The sequence below is a fragment of the Orcinus orca genome, chromosome 2 (assembly GCF_937001465.1).
Source record: "Orcinus orca chromosome 2, mOrcOrc1.1, whole genome shotgun sequence".
NCBI lineage: Eukaryota > Metazoa > Chordata > Mammalia > Artiodactyla > Delphinidae > Orcinus > Orcinus orca.
The window spans coordinates 151,800,155-151,820,036 of NC_064560.1; the positions used below are offsets into that span (position 1 = coordinate 151,800,155).

The window sequence follows — 19,882 nt, forward strand, 5'->3', positions numbered from 1 at the left end:
GAAGTTAGATCTTCATCTTACACTATAAACAAAATTTAACTCAAAATGGATTAAAGGTCTAAATGTAAGACTCAAAATTATAAAACTCCTAGAAGAAAACAAAGACGGAAAGCTTCATGACTGGATTTGGCAATGATTTATTGGATATGACACCAAAAGCACAGGCAACAAAAGCAAAAATAGATAAATGGGACTACATCGAACTTAAAAATTTTTGTTCATCGAAGGACACAATCAACAGAGTGAAAAAGCACCCTATGAAATGGGAGAAAATATTCGCAAACCATGTATCTGATAATGGGTTAATATCCAGAATACGTAAAGAATTACTACAACTCAACAACAAATAATCTGATTAAAAAATAAGCAAAGGATGTAAAAAGACATTTCTCCAAAGAGGGTATACAAATGGCTAACAAATACATAAAAAGATGCTCAACATTACTGATCATCAGAGAAATGCAAATCAAAACCACAATGAGATACACCCATTAGGAAAGCTACTATCAAAAAAAAAAGAGGGCTTCCCTGGTGGCGCAGTGGTTGAGAGTCTGCCTGCCGATGCAGGGGACATGGGTTCATGCCCCAGTCCAGGAAGATCCCACATGCCGCAGAGCGGCTGGGCCTGTGAGCCATGGCCGCTGAGCATGTGCGTCTGGAGCCTGTGCTCCAGAATGGGAGAGGCCACAACAGTGAGAGGTCCGCGTACCGCAAAAAAAAAAAAAAAAAAAAAAGAGACAGAACAAGTGTTAGGGATGTGGAGAAGTTGGAACACTGATACACTGTTGGTGGTATTATAAAATGGTGCAACCACTATGGAAAACAGTCTGGCAGTTCCTCAAAAAATCAAAAATAGAACTACCATACGATCCAGTAATCCTATTTTTAGGTATATATTCAAAAGAACTGAAAGAGGATCTCAAAGAAATATTTGCATGCCCATGTAAGTGGGCACTATGAATATATATATTCCTAGCAGCACTATTCACAATAGTCAAGAAGCAACTCAAATGTTCATCAACAGAGAAATTGAGAAATCAAATGTGGTATACACATACAATGGAATACCATGTAGCCTTAAAAAAGGAAGGAAATCCTGTAACATGCTACAACATGGATAAACCTTGAGGACATTACGTTAAGTGAAACAAGCCACTCAGAAAAGGGCAAATACTATATGAGCCACTTATATGAGGTATTTAAAGCAGTCAAATTTAAAAACATGGAAAGTACATTGTGGTTACCAGGCGCTGGGGGGAGAGTTCAAAGAGTAACAGTTGTTTAATGGATGTGAAATTTCAGCTCTGCAAGATGAAAACTTTCTGGAGATCTCTTTCACAACAGCGTAAATATACTTAACACTACTGAGCCATTTCCTTAAAAATGGTCAAGATGGTAAAGCTTATGTTTTTTGCTGTAATATAAAATAATTTCAAATTATGTAAATACAGATTTATTTAACCATTTCACTATGGTTGAATATTTAAGCTTAAAAAAATACTCTTTAAAAAAATATATAGCCCTGGCAATACCACTACTGGGCATATACCTGAGAAAACCATTATTCAAAAAGACACATGTACCCCAATGTTCACTCCAGCACTATTTACAATAGCCAGGTCATGGAAACAACCTAAATGTCCATCAACAGATGAATAAAGTAGATGTGTTACATATATACAATGGAATATTACTCAGCCATAAAAAGGAACAAAATTGGGTCATCTGTAAAGATGTGGATGGACCCTGAGTCTGTCATAGAGTGAAGTAAGTCAGAAAGAGAAAAACAAATATCGTGTATCAACGCATATATGTGGAATCTAGAAAAATGGTACAGATGAACCTATTTCCAGGGCAGCAATAGAGATGCAGATGTAGAGAATTGGACGTGTAGACACAGCAGGGGAAGGGGAGGGTGAGATGAACTGAGAGATTAGGTTTGACATAAATACACTACCATGTGTTAAACAGATAGCTAGTGGAAATCTGTGGTATAGTACAGGGAGCTCAGCTCGGTGCTCTGTGATGACCCAGATGGGTGGGATGGGGGCGGTGGATGGCAGGGAGGTCCAAGAGGGAGGGGATATATGTATGCATATAGCTGATTCACTTTGTTGCACAGCAGAAACTAACACAACATTGTAAAGCAATTATACTCCAAAAAAAATAAAATATATATATATATATAAATATATATAGCAAAACTACAATGCAAGAAGTAGATCTTTTAATTAATATTTGCAATGTCGGGCTTCCCTGGTGGCACAGTGGTTAAGAATCCGCCTGCTAATGCAGGGGACACGGGTTTGAGCCCTGGTGTGGGAAGATCCCACATGCCATGGAGCAACTAAGCCCGTGTTCCACAACTACTGAGCCCGCTCTCTAGAGGCCTTGAGCCACAACTACTGAGCCCGCATGCCTAGAGCCCTTGAGCCACAACTACTGAGCCCGCATGCCTAGAGCCCGTGCTCTGTAACAAAAGAAGCTACCGCAATAAGAAGCCTGTGCACCACAACGAAGAGTAGCCCCAGCTCCACACAACTAGAGAAACCCTGCATGCAGCAACAAAGACCCAATGCAGCCAGAGATAAAATAAATTTAAAATGGATTTCTATTTATAAAAATATATATATTTACAATATCAAGCACTGGGAAAAGATTTCTGCACTAAGTATTAAATACATTTGTGAAGTTTATGAAATAAAATCAATGTTAAAAATAGATTCTGAAGTGAAAACTGATTTTACTGTACCCTAATAAATTGTCAGTATTATCTTCAGAAAATTAATTAGTCCAATTCTAAATATTCTGTCAGTTAATTTTCAAATGTCCGTGAAAAATATAGTGGCGGCAACTTGTCAATTTGACTGTTTTGGTTGCAAATAAGGAAATATTCATGAATGTTTTCCATTGAGCTAAATGAATATAAAATATAAATAAAAGTCATTTCTAACAAAACATTTTCTCTGGAAGAATGCCTATCTTAGATTCCGAAAACTCACCTACACGGAAAATCCTTCTCAGTTTTAAATTCGATTAAATATCTATTTATCGATTCTAAATTAGAATCCGACATTGAAGTTCACCTTTTCTATATATTGTAGCAAAAAGTATCTTCACTTCTATTTTATCTTGTGTTCAGAAAGAAATTGGAATCTAAGGGAAACAGAGTCCTCTAGCATTACAAGTGATTTTTACCTATTAAATGGTAGAAAATGTCTACTTAGCCTTTATTAGTTTTCTGCATCTATTATTTCCCTGGTGGCGCAGTGGTTGAGAATCCACCTGCCAATGCAGGGACACAGGTTCCAGCCCCAGTCCAGGAAGATCCCACATGCTGCGGAGCAACTAAGCTCGTGCGCCACAACTACTGAGCCTGCACTCTAGAGCCCGCAAGCCACAACTACTGAGCCTGTGTGCCACAACTACTGAGCCTGTGTGCCACAACTACTGAAGCCACACACCTAGAGCCTGTGCTCCACAACAAGAGAAGGCACTGCAATGAGAAGCCCACGCACCGCAACAAAGAGTAGCCCCCAGTTGCCGCAACTAGAGCAAGCCCGTGTGCAGCAACAAAAACCCAACACAGCCAAAAATAAATTTATTAAAAAGAAAAAAACGAACACATTAAAATAGAAGTAAATACTGAAAAGCAGGAACATACCACTTAATCAGCATAGCTGACATTTGTCCTATTTGGCTAAACCTCCTACTTTGGGAATTGTTTCAAGAACATTAACAAGGCAAATTAATTGCTGTTTATATCTTTATATACTTTCTGACTTTAAAAAACTTCACTCTACTTTCTCCGTTTATATTTCCAGGAAATAAGATGAGATATCATAATGTAAAACTGAAAAAAGTTTTAAACACCTATTGAAAGATTTTTAAAGATTCCCACTTACTGTGAAAACTGATTAATCTAGTAAAATACATTTAACTTGTTATTTTATTTAAAAATAAAATATTTCATCAATATTTGGACTATTGGACTATTTCATGAATATTGGACTATTTCATGAATATTTCCAATTTAGCACTTTAAAAAACAAACAAGCAAACAAGAAAAGTATTGCATTAATCACCCTGGGCAATGATTTTATTAAGTTCCATCCCTGTATGCAAGGCTCACAGTTTTAAACAAATGATAATTTGCAAAATTTAAAAATACTGTCATGTAGTTCCACCATAATAAGGGGATAATGGGAGGAGAGTACAGATGGGAAGGCAAATTAGGATTCTGATGATCAGCTTTCCCAAGAAAGCTTGATCTTGTTCTGGCTGTCGGCTGGCACTAGCTACAGACTTGTTGAGCAAAAGCAGCATCTGTAAAATGAGTTAGAGGGTAGGCTGAAATTCAGACACAGACAGGAAAACATGGTGACACGCATCATCATAATATCTGCCTACTTTTATAGGGCAGTCCTGATGCCTGACCAAAGAGATAACAAAACTCAAAATGGTATCACTGGTATTGTTTATTTTCAATACTACTCACTAGTAAGTCAAACTTTATTTAAATGTCACTATTTATAAAATGGTACCTATATTTAATAAGTATATACTATAAAAATGAGATAGAGAAATGGTTAAATCACTCTTGAAAATAATAATTTGCTTGTGTATATATACAAATGGCAACAAATATAGGGAAGAATACCCACTCATTTTCTTTATCAATTATTTTTGTGGTTAATTAAAAAAACAGTTCTCTGTGCTAATCTATTTTTGCTCCTAACCCTAGGCTCACTTTAGGAATTTTATAAATATTAGAAGAGTCTCAAAAGCAATCTGTTTCAGTGAAATTTTAAATATAATATTATAAAATTAAATTACCAGGAACAAGTCAGTAAATCTGTAATATTGTAATATTCTACGTCATATTGGCAAATGATTATCTTCTCATGTCTAAATAAAATTCTAAACCAGCTCATCTGTTAAATAAATACAAGGAAGCACTTTTGCATTATACTGGCTTTAGTGCAATTTTTTAAAAAGCTGCTGAGTACAGTCAAGAATTCATTTCTGAAATACAGCTGTCTCCAGAATTATTTGAGGTATCTGAACTGAATGTTGACAAAATTCATTACTATACCATCATATTTTTGACATAAAAACTCCCCTAACTCTGTTTCAAAAACGTGAAAACCACCATCTGCTTTGGCTTTTCTGAAAATGCTAAAAAAGAAAAAAAAATAGTATAAAAACCTACTATCAATACAGAAAACATTTTTTAATGTTTTAAAAAAACAAAAAACAAAACAAATTCACAAATAAAATGTAATGAAACAACCCAAATGAATAAAATCACTGTCACAAAGAGAAGACCAATTTCTCAAATTCTAAAACATAGATTATGAAAATAAATGAAACTATTTACTAAAAAAATGTATATATATTTAAAGCATAAGAAAAACTTATTTCTCAGGTGACTAATTTTACAGTTATTTACTAAATTTACTAAAATCACACTTACTATTAAGGGTGAATTGAAATCTAAAGATATAATAAATACTAAGACCTTGTTTTCTGAACATCACAGATTAGAGAGGATATGCAGTATTAGTGCCACAGACAATAGGGCAGAAGCAGCAAGTCACCTACAAGAGGAAAAACAGTAGGCAAGTCTTACAGTTTTCTCTAACAATATTCAAAGAAGAAAACGTCTACAGATTTTTTAAGGATAGAAGAATGCATGACGTACTAATTCTATATCTAGTCAACTGGTCATTCTCATTCAAAGGCAACAGAAAGACATTTATAATGTTCCTTTGTACAAAGATATTTATTGAATGCCCACTATGTGCCTAAACTGTTTCAGGTGATGAAATATAACAGTAAAGACATATTACTATTCTCATGGTTCTTACATTCTAGGAGAGACAGACATTAAACAAACTAATACAAATAAACAAGAAAAGTGTCAGGCAGTCACATGTCCTAGGCAGAGAACTAAAATAACAAGGGCCTAGGTGACTATTTTAAATTAGGTAGTCAGAAATGGGTCTTTACAAGGATATATATAACATTTAAGCTGAAATCTGAATGACCAGGAGGTCTTCTGGGCAAAGATTGTGAAAAACAGTACTTTAGGCAGAATACAAGAGCCAGTTTGATCTTGGACTGGTTAAATAAGAAGAAAAAAGAAGAGAGGAGTAGAGAAGGGAAAAAGATACACAATGAGTTCAGAGAAGTAGGGCCGATCACATAGGGTTTTATAAGCAAGGTTGAAAATTTGAATATTATTCTAAGTGGAATTTGGAAGCTCCACAAAGGTTTTAAGCAGGAGAGCACTACGATCTGATTTGCGTTTTAAAAAGATCATTCCGGTGGCTTTGTGGAAACTAGACAGTGGCAGATGGGAGGTCTGGGAGAAGAAACAGGGAGACGAGAGGGTAAAGATGGCAATTAGGAAAAGTAGATGGATTCAGGATATGTTTTGGAGGTTGAGTTGAAGGAACTTGCTGACCGACTGACTCTGGAGTGCAAATGAAAGAGAAATCAAGGACAATGCCTACATTTTTGGCTTGGCTAACTGCTTAGCAAAATGGGGAAGACTGAGGGAAGAGCAAGTTTGAGAAGAACAATTAACTTGTGGTTCAAAATTATATTATTCCTGATATTCATAGGAAAATCAATGTGATGATATGATCCAACTTATCAACAACTGATACAAAATAAGTCATTCAAAATGACAAGGTCACGGAATGAAAGGACAGTCGGCAGTGAATCTGTTTAAATATAAAACTAAGTCTAAATAATTGGTATCTTATAAAAAAAAGACGCAGATTAAATGCACACTCATGCCCCAGTATAATCAAAAAATTCTCACACTAAAACCTCCAAATAAACTAACAAACATCTGAAAACTGGGAGATGAAGAGGCAGGAGTATAAAGTTCAACATCTTTAAGCCTAAGAAGTTAATGCCTGTTTCATTTCTTAATTGGTAAGTTAAAAACACAAATTTAAGTATATTATTCAAAGTCTTAGAAGCCATCCTCTGATAAAACTACGGACTGTGTATCTTTCAAATTATCAGCAATAAAAATAAAAGAAACCTCTAACCATTTTTTGTTTAAAACCTTCAAAAAACATTAAAAAAAACCCCACAGTAACAGGTGATTAATCATCTCACTAACCAATAATAAAGTGACTGACCTATCTATTAAAAGGAGAAAGATTCAAACTGGGTTGTAAAATAAAATTTCAATACAATTACTTACAAGACAAACCCTAAAAACCAATGATCCAGAAAGGATTAAAGTAAAATGATAGGCCCAAATATAACAGTATTATCCATTTGTTATATGCTACCCAAATATAAACAAAAAGAAAGGAGGGTTGGCAATAGCAATGTTTGACAAAGTTATATTCAAAGCAAAAAGAGCATCAAAGAACACTAAAAATAACAATTCTATCAGAAAAAATATGAATTCTGTAAGACTGTCACAGAGAAAATAAATCCAATAAAATCAATGATACGTAAGTATCAACAGTAACCAACTAGAAAGTATAAGAGGAGGAAAATTGCTATTCAGTAGCAAGAAATCACCATAAATATGAAGGCCTGTGGCAAAAGCTATAATATTTTCCTGAAGACCTAAATAAGAAAAAATCCTTACTATTGTCAAATGCTAAGTCTTCTAAATTATTCTCACAAGCTTTTTGTTTACTTTGATAAAAATGATATTAAAGTTCTCCTGGGAGAAAATTATTATAACAGAAAGGAAATAACTGAAAAATAAAAGCAATGAAGATTATAAAATGCAATGAAAAGTCAGAGTAGTCAAAAACAGGATAATCCTGAAGTACGAATGGGAGGGGGAAAAGAATCACTGAAACAGAAAACAAAACTCATACTTACATGGAAATTCAGTTCATGACAAGTGAGGCATTTCAAACCTGTGAATAAACAGCTTTGGAAAACTGTCTAGCCATTTGAAAAAGAACAGACCAAAGATCTCCATCACATCTTAGAACAAAACTGTCCCTGATGGAGCAAATATTTAAATGTTGGAAGGGGGAAAAAACTTGAAGAAATTGCAGTTAAATATCTTTAGAGTTGACTAGTACAAAAAGCTTAAGTATGAGGAAGAGAGGAATAGAGAAAGAGAACCACCAAATTTACCTAGGAGGGAAAAAATACCTCCCACACAGAAAAGTACCATAAGCAGAGTACAAAGATAGAAGACAAACTGAAGAAAACTTTTAAAACACATGAAAAGTCATTATTTGCAAAGTGTAAACAGCATCTAAAAATCAATAAGAAACTTCCCTCTTAGAACTGCTTTTGCTGCATCCCATGGGTTTTGGATCATCCTGTTTTCATTTTTATATGTCTCTAGGTACCTTTTAAATTTCCTCTTTGGTTTCTTCAGTGTTCCATTGGTTGTTTAGTAGCATATTGTTTAGCCCCCACGTGTTTGTGTTTTTCGCAGTTTTTTTCTCATAGTTGATTACTAGTCTCATAGCGTTGTGGTCGGAAAAGATGCTTGATATGATTTCAATTTTCTTAAATTTACTGAGGCTTGTTTTGTGGCCTAGCATGTGTTCTATCCTGGAGGATGTTCCATGTGCACTAGAATGTGTATTCTGCTGCTTCTGGATGAAATGCTCTCTATGTATCAATTAAGACCATTTGGTCTAATGTGTCATGGAAGGCCTGTTGTTTCCTTATTGATTTTCTATCTGGATGATCTGTCCATTGATGTAAGTGGGGGGGGGGTTAAAGTCCCCTGCTATTATTGTGTCACTGTTGATTTCTCCTTTTATGTCTGCTAATATCTGCCTTATATATTTAAGTTCTCCTATGTTGAGTGCATATATATTTACAATTGTTATATCTTCTTGGATTGATCCCTTGATCATTATGTAGTGTCCTTCTTTGTCTCTTGTAACAGTCTTTAATTTAAAGTCTATTTTGTATGACATAAGTATTGCTACTCTGGCTTTCTTTCGATTTCCATTTACATGGAATAACTTATTCCATCCCCTCACTTTCAGTCTTTATGTGTCTCTAGATCTGAAGTGAGTCTCTTGTAGGCGCATATATATGGGTCTTGTTTTTGTATCCATTCAGCCAGTCTATGTCTTTTGGTTGGAGAATTTAGTCTGTTTATTTAAGGTAATTATTGATATACATGTTTTTAGTGCCACTTTGTTAATTGTTTTGGATTTGTTTTTGTAGGTCTTTTTTTTCCTTTCTTCTTTTCTTCTCTTCTCTTGTGATTTGATGACTATCTTTAGTGTTTGGATTCCTTTTTCTTTTTTGTATGTATATCTATTGAAGATTTTTGGTTTGTGGTTACCATGTAGTTTTTGTATAGCAGTCTATATATATAAAATATTGTTTTAAGTTGCCAATCTCTTAATTTCAAATGCATTTAAAAACCCCTGCATTTGTACTCTCCTCCTCTCATGATTACTGTCTTTAATATCATATTTTACATTTAATTGTTTTGTGAATCCCTTAACTGTTTACTGTGGATGTAGATGGTTTTATTACTTTTGTCTTTTAACCTCCCTACTAGTTTTCTGTATGGATGATTTCCTATCTTTACTATGTGTTTGCCTTTATCGGTGAGCTTTTTCATTTTGTAATATTCTGTTTCTAGTTGCAGCCTTTTCTTTTTTGCATAGACAAGTTCCTTTAACATTTATTGGAAAGCTGGTTTGGTGGTGCTGAACTCTTTTAGCTTCTGCTTGTCTGTAAAGCTTTTGATTTCTCCATCAAATGTGAATGAGAGCCTTGCTGGAGACAGTATTCTTGGTTGTATTTTCTTCCCTTTCATCACTTTAAATACATCATGCTACTACTTTCTGGCTGAGGACTTTCTGCTGAAACATTAACTGATAGCCTTATGGGAGTTCCCTTGTATGTTATTTGCTGCTTTTCCCTTGCCACTTTTAATATTCCCTCTTTATCTTTAATTTCTGCCATTTTAATTACAATGTGTCCTGGTGTGTTCCTCTTTGGGTTAATCCTGTATGGGACTCTCTGCTTCCTGGAGTTGGGTGACTATTTCCTTTCCTGGGTTAGGGAAGCTTTCAACTAGAATGCCTTCAAATATTTTGAGACTCCTATAATGTGAATATTAATGTACTTGATGTTGTCCGAGAGGTCTCCTAAATGGTCATTTCTTTTCATTCCTTTTTCTTTCAGCAGCAGTGATTTCCACTACTCTGTCTTTCAGCTCACTAATCCATTCCTCTGCATCATTTATTCTACTGTTTATCCCTTCTAGTGTATTTTTCTACTGTTTACTCCTTCTAGTGTATTTTTCATTCAGTTATTGTATTATTCATCTGTTTCTTCTTTATATTTTCTCTTTGTTAAAAACTTTTAACTTATCACTCTGTGCATCCATTTTCTCCCTAATTAAATTCAAAAGGTTTTACACAGCAGGAGAAACCACTGACAAAACGAAAATACAACCTATCAGATGGAAGAAAATATTTGCAAATGATATGACTGACAAGGGATTAATATCCAAAATTTAAAAACAACTCATACAACCCAACATCAAGAAAGCAAACAACCCAATCAAAAAATGGGCAGAAGAACTGCACAGACATTTTTTCTAAAAAGGATATGCAGATGGCCAAGAGGCACATGAAAAGATGCTCAATATCAATAATCATCAGGGAGATGCAAATCAAAACCACGAGATATCACCTCACACCTCTCAGAATGGCTATCATCAAAAAGAATACAAATTAACAAATGTTAGGCAAGGATGTGGAGAAAAGGGAACCATGCACACACTGTTGGTGGGAATGTAAATTGGTGTAGCCACTGTGGAAAACAGTAGGGAGGTTTCTCAAAAAACTAAAAATAGAACTACCATATAACCCAGCAATTCCACACCCGGGTATATATCTGAAAAAACAAAAACACTAATTTGAAAAGATACCTCCCACTCATCCACCCCAATGTGCATGTATCTTTCATACATGAACATTTATAGTAAGCAAGATATGAAAGCAACCTAAGTGTCCACCAACAGCTGAATGGATAAAGAAATGTAGGGGTGTATACACACACATACACACACACACACACATACACACACACACACACACACACATACACACACTAGAATACTACTCAGCCATAAAAAAGAATGAAATTTTGCCATTTGCAGCAACATGGATGGACTTGGAGGGCACTATGCTAAGCGAAATAAGTCAGACAGAGAAAGCCCAATACTGTATGATATCACTTATGTGCGGAATCTAAAATATATAACAAACTAGTGAATATAACAAAAAAGGAGCAGACTCACAGATAGAGAGAACAAACCAGTGGTTACCAGTTAAGCAGGGGGAAGAGCAATATAGGGGTGGATGAGTGGGAGGTACAAACTTACTGGGTGTAAGATAGGCTACAAAGATGTACTGTATTATACAACATGGGGAATATGGCCACTATTTTGCAATAACTGTAAATGTAGTGTAACCTTTAAAAATTGTATTAAAAAATTTAAAAATCAATTAAAAAACAAATAACCTTATAGAACTGAACAAAGCATAACTATAAACAATTAACAATACTAAAATGGCCAGGCATTAAAATCGCATCATCAAGCATTTACTGGACTTCTATGTGATTCTTTTGGGGTGGAAGAATTTAAATATTAGTCAACCTTCGTATATGAGTGAACTCTAACATAAAGGCAGCAACTTTAAAAAGCCAAGCAGTGAGAAATTCCAACCTTTCAAAGAGTCTTAGTTTACAGTCCCAGCAATTAATCCTTATCTGTTAAATAATAACATCATATAATGGTGCACTTTCTTTTTTATAGTTTCTTGAGAAGTCAGAATTGTAGGATTTTAAAAATATATTCATTAATTCATTACATGAATCATAATCAAAAGTAGGCCATGCCCTTAAATAGAATAACTGAAACTGTGCTATGATGAGCCCAGTATACTTGCTGAAGGCAGATAAGGGATAAACATCTTTTTTTAACATCTTTATTGGAGTATAATTGCTTTACAATGTTGTGTTAGTTTCTGCTGTATAACAAAGTAAATAAGCTATATGCATACATATATCCCCTCCCTCTTACATCTCCCTCTCACCCTCCTTATCCCACCCCTCTAGGTGGTCACAAAGCTCCCTGTGCTCTGCAGCTGCTTCCCACTAGCTATCTATTTTACATTTGGTAGTGTATATATGTCAATGTTACTCTCTCACTTCATCCCAGCTTACCCTTCCCCCTCCCCATGTTCTCAAGTCCATTCTCTATGTCTGTCTTTATTCCTGTCCTGCCCCTAGGTTCATCAGAACCATTTTTTTTTTTTAGATTCCATATATATGTGTTAGCATACGTTATTTGTTTTTCCCTTTGTTTCCTCTGCAAAAACAGCCCATTCATTATCTGGACTATAACTGTTCCTTGAACATAACTTAAATATTTATTTGTTCAAGTAAGTCAAGAAGAGGCAAATGCTTGCGCAGTTCTGTTATATTATAGTCTCTTCTATGTGTGTTAATGACATTTTGGAGACCATACTACACTTACTAGGTGGAACTTAACTAGAAGACTCTAAAAGGGTATTATTATAATGAATTCTATTATCCAGAAAAAAAAAGATACTGTGCCATATCTGCAAGCTTATTTTTAAAGTGTTGCAGCATTTGCTACCTCAGTAATCTCTCCCTAATGAATCATACACATAATGATCAAAATATTGTATTTGAAATGTAAAACCATTTTAACTATGCAAATTAAGAAATTGGCATAATTATGGTGACACAATTACTCTACATGTCTAACTTTATGAAGCAGCAAATGAACAGATCAAATATTCACTCACCTGGTCAAAAATTACTACTCCTCACTCCAATGACATTTTTTGAAGAAATAGAAAAACACATCCTAAAACTTATATGGAATCTCAGAGGATGTTGAAGAGCCAAAACAATATTGAAAAAGAAGTACAGAACTAATGACACATACTTCCTGATTTCAAAACTTACTACAAAGCTACTAAAATCAAAATAGTGTGATACAGGTACTCTACAGACATAGAGACCAATGGAATAGAACAGAGAGCCCAAAAATAAACCTTCACATATACGGTTCAAATGATTTTTGACAAGAGTGCTAATAAGACCATTCAACAGGGGACTTCCCTGGTGGTGCAGTGGTTAAGAATCCTCCTGCCAATGCAGGGGACATAGGTTCGATCCCTGGTCCAGGAAGATCCATATGCCATGGAGATCCAAGCCCATGTATCACAACTACTGGGCCTGCACTCTAGAGCCCGCATGCCAAGACTACTGAGGCCTGTGCACCCTAGAGCCTGTGCTCCACAACAAGAGAAGCCACCGTAACGAAAAGCCTGCACACTGCAATGAAGGGTAGCTGCATCTTGCTGCAACTAGAGAAAGCCTGTGCAGAGCAACAAAGACCCAACGCAGCCAACAAGAATTAACAAATAAACAAAAAACAGACCATTCAATGGAGAAAGGACAGTGTTTTCAACAAATGATATTAGGAAAACATGGCTATCCATAAGCAGAAGAATGACCTTGGACCCTTACCTAACACTGTATACAAAAAAATTAACTCAAAATGGATCAAAGACCGAAGACTATAAAACTCTTCGAAGAAAACATGGGCAAAAGCTTCATGTTATCAGATTTGGCAATGATTTCTTGGGTATGACACCAAAGGCACATAATGATCAAGGCACAGGCAACAAAAGAAAAACAGGCAAACTGGACTTCAAGAAAATTTATACATTTTGTGCACCTAGAGACACTATCAACACAGTAAAAAGGCAACCTACAGAATGAGAGAAAATATTTGCAAACCATCTTTCCACATAATGATCAAGGGATCAATCCAAGAAGAAAACATAACAATCATAAATATTTATGTACCCAACATAGGAGCACCTCAATAAATAAGGCAAATGCTAACAGCCATAAAAGGGGAAATCAATGGTAACACAATAATAGTGGGGGACTTTAACACCAAATTTACACCAATAGACAGATCATCCAGACAGAAATAAATATGGAAAGAAAAGCTTTAAATGACACAAGAGACCAGAGAGACTTAATTGATATTTTTAGGATGTTCTACCCAAAAGTGGAAGGATACACTTTCTTTCAAGTGCACACAGAAGGTTCTCCAGAACAGATCACATTCTGGGTCATAAATCAAACCTTGGAAAATTTAAGAAAACTGAAATTGTATCAAGCATCTTTTCCAACCACAATGCTATGAGACTAGAAATCAATTACAGGAAATAAACAGTAAAAAACACAAATACATGGCCGCTAAACAGTGCGCTGCTAAATAACCAAGGGATCACTAAAGAAGTCAAAGAGGAAATAAATACTTAGAAACAGGGCTTCCCTGGTGGCGCAGTGGTTGAGAGTCCACCTGCCGATGCAGGGGACATGGGTTCGTGCCCCGGTCTGGGAAGATCCCACATGCCGCACAGCAGCTGGGCCCGTGAGCCATGGCCACTGAGCCTGCGCGTCCGGAGCCTATGCTCCGCAATGGGAGAGGCCACAACAGTGAGAGGTCCGCGTACAGAAAAAAAAAAAACAAACCCTAGAAACAAATGACAACGAAAACATGACAATCCAAAACCTATGGGATGCAGCAAAAGCAGTTCTAACAGGGAAGTTCATAGCAATTCAAGCTCACGTCAAGAAACAAGAAAAATATCAAATAAACAATCTAACTTACACTTAAAGCAACTAGAAAAAGAACAAAGAAAATCCAAAATGAGTAGAAGGAAAGAAATCATAAAGATGAGAGCAGAAATAAATGAAATAGAAACAAAGAAAACAATAGCAAAAATCAATAAAACTAAAGGCTGGTTCTTTGAGAAGATAAACAAAATTGATAAACCATTAGCCAGATTCACCAAGAAAAAAAGGGAGAAGACTCAAATCAAAAGAATTAGAAATGAAAAAGGAGAGATTACAACTGACACTGCAAAAGTACAAAAGATCATAAGAGACTACTACAAGCAACTATATGCCAAAAAAATGGACAACCTGAAAGAAATGGACAAATTCTTGGAAAAGTACAACCTTCCAAGACTGAACCAGAAAGGATTAGAAAATATAACCAGACCAATCACAGGTAATGAAATTGAAACTGCAATTAAAAATCTTTCAACAAAAGTCCAGGACCAGATGGCTTCAAGGGGGATTCTACCAAATGTTTAGAGAAGAGCTAACACCTATCCTTCTCAAACTCTTCCAAAAAACTGCAGAGGGAGGAACATTCCCAAACTCATTCTACAAGGCAACCATCACCCTGATACCAAAACCAAAGATATCACAAAAAAAGAAAATTATAGACCAATATCACTGATGAACTTAGATACAAAATTCCTCAACAAAATACTAGCAAACAGAATCCAACAACACATTGAAAGGATCATACACCATGATCAAATGGGGTTTATCCCAGGAATGCAAGGATTCTTCAATATACTCAAATCAATCAACGTGATACACCATATTAACAAACTGAAGGATAAAAACAATATGATCATCTCAATAGATGCAGAAAAACCTTTTGACAAAATTCAACACCCATTTATGATAAAAACTCTCCAAAAAGTGGGCATAGAGGGAACCTAACTCAACATAATAAAAGCCATATATGACAAACCCACAGTAAACATCATTCTCAATGGTGAAAAACTGAAAGCATTTCCTCTAAGATCAGGAACAAGACAAGGATGTCCTCTCTCGCCACTATTATTCAACATAGTACTGGAAGTCATAGCCACAGTAATTAGACAAGAAAAAGAAATAAAAGGAATATGAATTGGAAAAGAAGAAGTAAAACTGTCACTGTTTGCCGATGACATGATACTATACATAGAAAATCCTGAAGATGCCACCAGAAAACTACTAGAACTAATCAATGAGTTTGGTAAGGTTGTAGGATACAAAATTACTGCACAGAAATCTCTTGCATTCCTATACACTAACAACGAAAGATAAGAAAGAGAAATTAAGGAAACAATCCCATTACTATCACAACAAAAAGAATAAAATACCTAGGAATAAACCTACCTAAGGAGACAAAAGACCTGTACTCATAAAACACTGATGAAAGAAATCAAAGATAACATAAACAGATGGAGAGATATACTATGCTCCTGGATTGGAAGAATCAATATTGTGAAAAGGACTATACTACCCAAAGCAATCTACAGGTTCAATGCAATCCCTATCAAATTACCAATGGCATTTTTCACAGAACTAGAACAAGAAATTTTACAATTTGTATGGAAACACAAAAAGACCCTGAATAGCCAAAGCAATCTTGAAAAAGAAAAACAGAGCTGGAGGAATCAGGCTCCCAGACTTCAGACTATACTACAAAGCTACAGTAATCAAGACAGTATGGTACTGGCACAAAAACAGAAAGATAGATCAATGGAACAAGATAGAAAGCCCAGAGATAAACCCACGCACATATGGTCACCTTATCTTTGACAAAGGAGGCAAGAATATACAATGGAGAAAAGACAGCCTCTTTAATAAGTGGTGCTGGGAAAACTGGACAGCTACATGTAAAAGAATGAAATCAGAATATTTCCTAACACCATACACAAAAAGAAACTCAAAATGGATTAAAGACCTAAATCTAAGGCCAGACACTATCAAACTCTTAGAGAAAACATAGGCAGAACACTGTATGACATAAATCACAGCAAGATTCTTTTTGACCCACCCTCTAGAGTAAGGGAAATAAAAACAAAAATAAAGAAATGGGACCTAATGAAACTTCAAAGCTTTTGCACAGCAAAGGAAACCATAAACAAGATGAAAAGACAACCCTCAGAATGGGAGAAAATATTTGCAAATGAAGCAACTGACAAAGGATTTACCTCCAAAATATACAAGCAGCTCATGCAGCTCAATGTCACAAAAACAAACAACCCAGTTCAAAAATGGGCAGAAGACCTAAATAGACATTTTTCCAAAGAAGATATACAGATTGCCAACAGACAGATGAAAGGATGCTCAACATCACCAATTCTTAGAGAAATGCAAATCAAAACTAAAATGACGTATCACCTCACACCAGTCAGAATGGCCATCATCAAAAAATGTACAAACAATAAATGCGGGAGAGGGTGTGGAGAAAAGGGAACCCTCTTGCACTGTTGCTGGGAATGTAAATTCATAGAGCCACTATGAAGAACAGTACGGAGGTTCCTTAAAAAAGTAAAAATAGATCTACCATATGACCCAGCAATCCCATTACTGGGCATATACCCTAAGAAAACCATAATTTAAAAAGATACATGTACCACAATGTTCATTTCAGCACTATTTACAATAGCCAGGATATGGAAGCAATCTAAATGTCCATCAATAGATGAATGGATAAAGATGTGGCTCATATATAAAGTGGAATATTACTCAGCCATAAAAACAAACCAAGTTGAGTTATTTGTAGTGAGGGGATGGACCTAGAATCTGTCATACAGAGTGAAGTAAGTCAGAAAGAGAAAAACAAATAACATATGCTAACGTATATGTATGGAATTTTAAAAAGCGGTACTGATGAACCTAGTGGCAGGACAGGAATAAAGATGCAGACGTAGAGAACAGACTTGAGGGCACAGCAGGGAAGGGGAAGCTGGGATGAAGTGAGAGAGTAGCATTGACATATATACACTACCAACTGTAAAATGGATGGCTAGCGAGAAGCTGCTGCATAGCACAGGGAGATCAGCTCGGTGCTTTGTGATGACCTAGAGGGATGGGATATGGAGGGTGGGAGGAAGTCTCAAGAGTGAGGGGATATGGGGATATATGTATACATATAGCTGATTCACTTTGTTGTACAGCAGAAACTAACACAACATTGTAAAGCATTTATACTCCAATAAAGATGTGAAAAAAAAAATGGGCAGAGGATCTGAATAGATATTTCTGCAAAGCAGATACACAAATGGCCAATATGCACATGAAACGATGCTCAACATCACTAATCATTAGGGAAATGCAAAAAAAACCCTACAATGAGATACCCCCTCACTTCCATTAGGGTGGCTGCTATAACAAATAAAGCAGAAAAATAACAAGCGTTGTAAAGGATGTGGAGAAACTGGAACACTTGTGTAGTATGGATGGGAATATAAACTGTATAGCCACTGTGGAAAACAGTATGGTGGTCCTCCAAAACAATAAAAATAGAAGAATTCTGGCATGGATGGTGGTGATGGTAACACCACATTATGAATGTATTTTATACCACTGAACTGTACACTTTAAAATTGTTTGGATGGCAAATTTTATGTTATGTGTACATTACCACAGTAAAAAGAAAGAAAGAAAGAGGAAAGAAAGAAAAAAAAAAGAAATTGGAGAAAAAAGAAAGCTACTACTGCTCTCATTAGAAACTTTTAGGACATCAAAATAAGTAAATAGTTTCAGGTTTTATACAGTTGTTTTATTTTCAAAGCAAGTTACTCAGTATGTTTTAAAACAAACAGTCTTCGGACAGACAGAAGTATAAAAAAATAAGCATTAGGCTAAGACCAGAATTATTAAACCTATCAACCAGCCAGGGAATGGCTGACATATAAAATATAATTATCCTCAATTTCACCAAATATTCCCCCAAATCAATGAATACTTTACTAATCACATTCTCATAAAAGCTTAAATTGAAGTCCAAATATTTCACTATCATCTTAAAAGAAAATTAATTTAACATTATTTTAACGTTACTTTTTGTTTGTCAACGTGTCTTTCAATTTTTGAATATGCATATTTCAGACTTCAGCAACAAAATTACTGCATCAAATTCATCTTTAACCAACAACCTCCAGTGGAATTTAATGTAACCATATAGGAGATACCCTTTTTATGACAACATAAGACTCTTTTGGAAGAAGGGAAACAAGGAAGGAAATATGGAAAATGCTTTTAAGTGATATATTTATGAACTGCACAAGAAAAGTGTTCAAAAGTTGTCTTGAGAGTTTTAATACATACCAGGCTCCAATTTGATAATTTTTACTGCAGCCAGCTCTCCCGTATGTATATTTCTGGCCTAAAATAAAAATGAAAGTAAAACTTTAAAAAAGTCTGTCAACTGTATAAAAGTTACTTGGTACTATGTTAATTAGTTGCTTATCAATCAGGCTTTTAACAAAACTGAAAAACAAAATCTTTATTTCCAGTGAAATGAGTATACTCATTTTCCCAATAAAGAAAATATAGAAAAAATACATACACACACACAAAATTCTCTTTAATCCCACCACTAAAAAACAACTACTGTTTAAAATTTTGGTGTCCTTCCTCCAAGTCTTTTCTTATACTTACTTTTCTTAATTAAAAAAAATACTCATGGTTTTTCTATATTTTATAAATATAGTCCTAGGCCATTAAAGGAAAATAAATAACCAAATCATGTGTATCTTACTACCCAGAGGTAAAAAGTTAACGCTTAGTGTACGTATTTCCTTTTTCGCCCTGTGTATGTGTGCTCAAGTGTGTACGTGTTATAGAAGATGTGCCATCACAGTCTTTGACAACATGATGTGCAATGCTGCCTAATTTTCCACTGATGGTATATATAATTTATTTAACTTATCGGCTATTAATGGACACTTAGGATTTTAATATTATTTTGGAATTATAAATAGAGGAATATATATATTTCATAGCTTTATATCTATTCACAGCCTTGATTATTTCCTTCAAGTAAATTCCTAGAAGAGAAACTACTTACCACTTAAGAAAATATCATGGATAGACTTAGTATAATTAATGCTTCAATGATTATCACTGCAAATATTTTAGCACATATCAAAGTTTATCAGTAAGGCAACCTATAAACATAATTGTTAAGTTAAAACGTATG

The 19,882-nt window shown here is 35.1% G+C and overlaps 1 protein-coding gene across 1 annotated transcript in view; it reads right to left on the reverse strand.

Annotated features, from left to right (window-relative positions):
• The window catches only part of MAP4K5 (mitogen-activated protein kinase kinase kinase kinase 5), a 139,674-nt gene that overhangs the window by 97,808 nt on the left and 21,984 nt on the right, over window positions 1-19,882 (reverse strand). Inside the window, exon 3 of the mRNA XM_004270042.4 lies at window positions 19,009-19,066. Within this exon, the coding sequence (XP_004270090.1) occupies window positions 19,009-19,066 (58 nt within the window). The remainder of the gene's footprint in view (window positions 1-19,008; window positions 19,067-19,882) is intronic.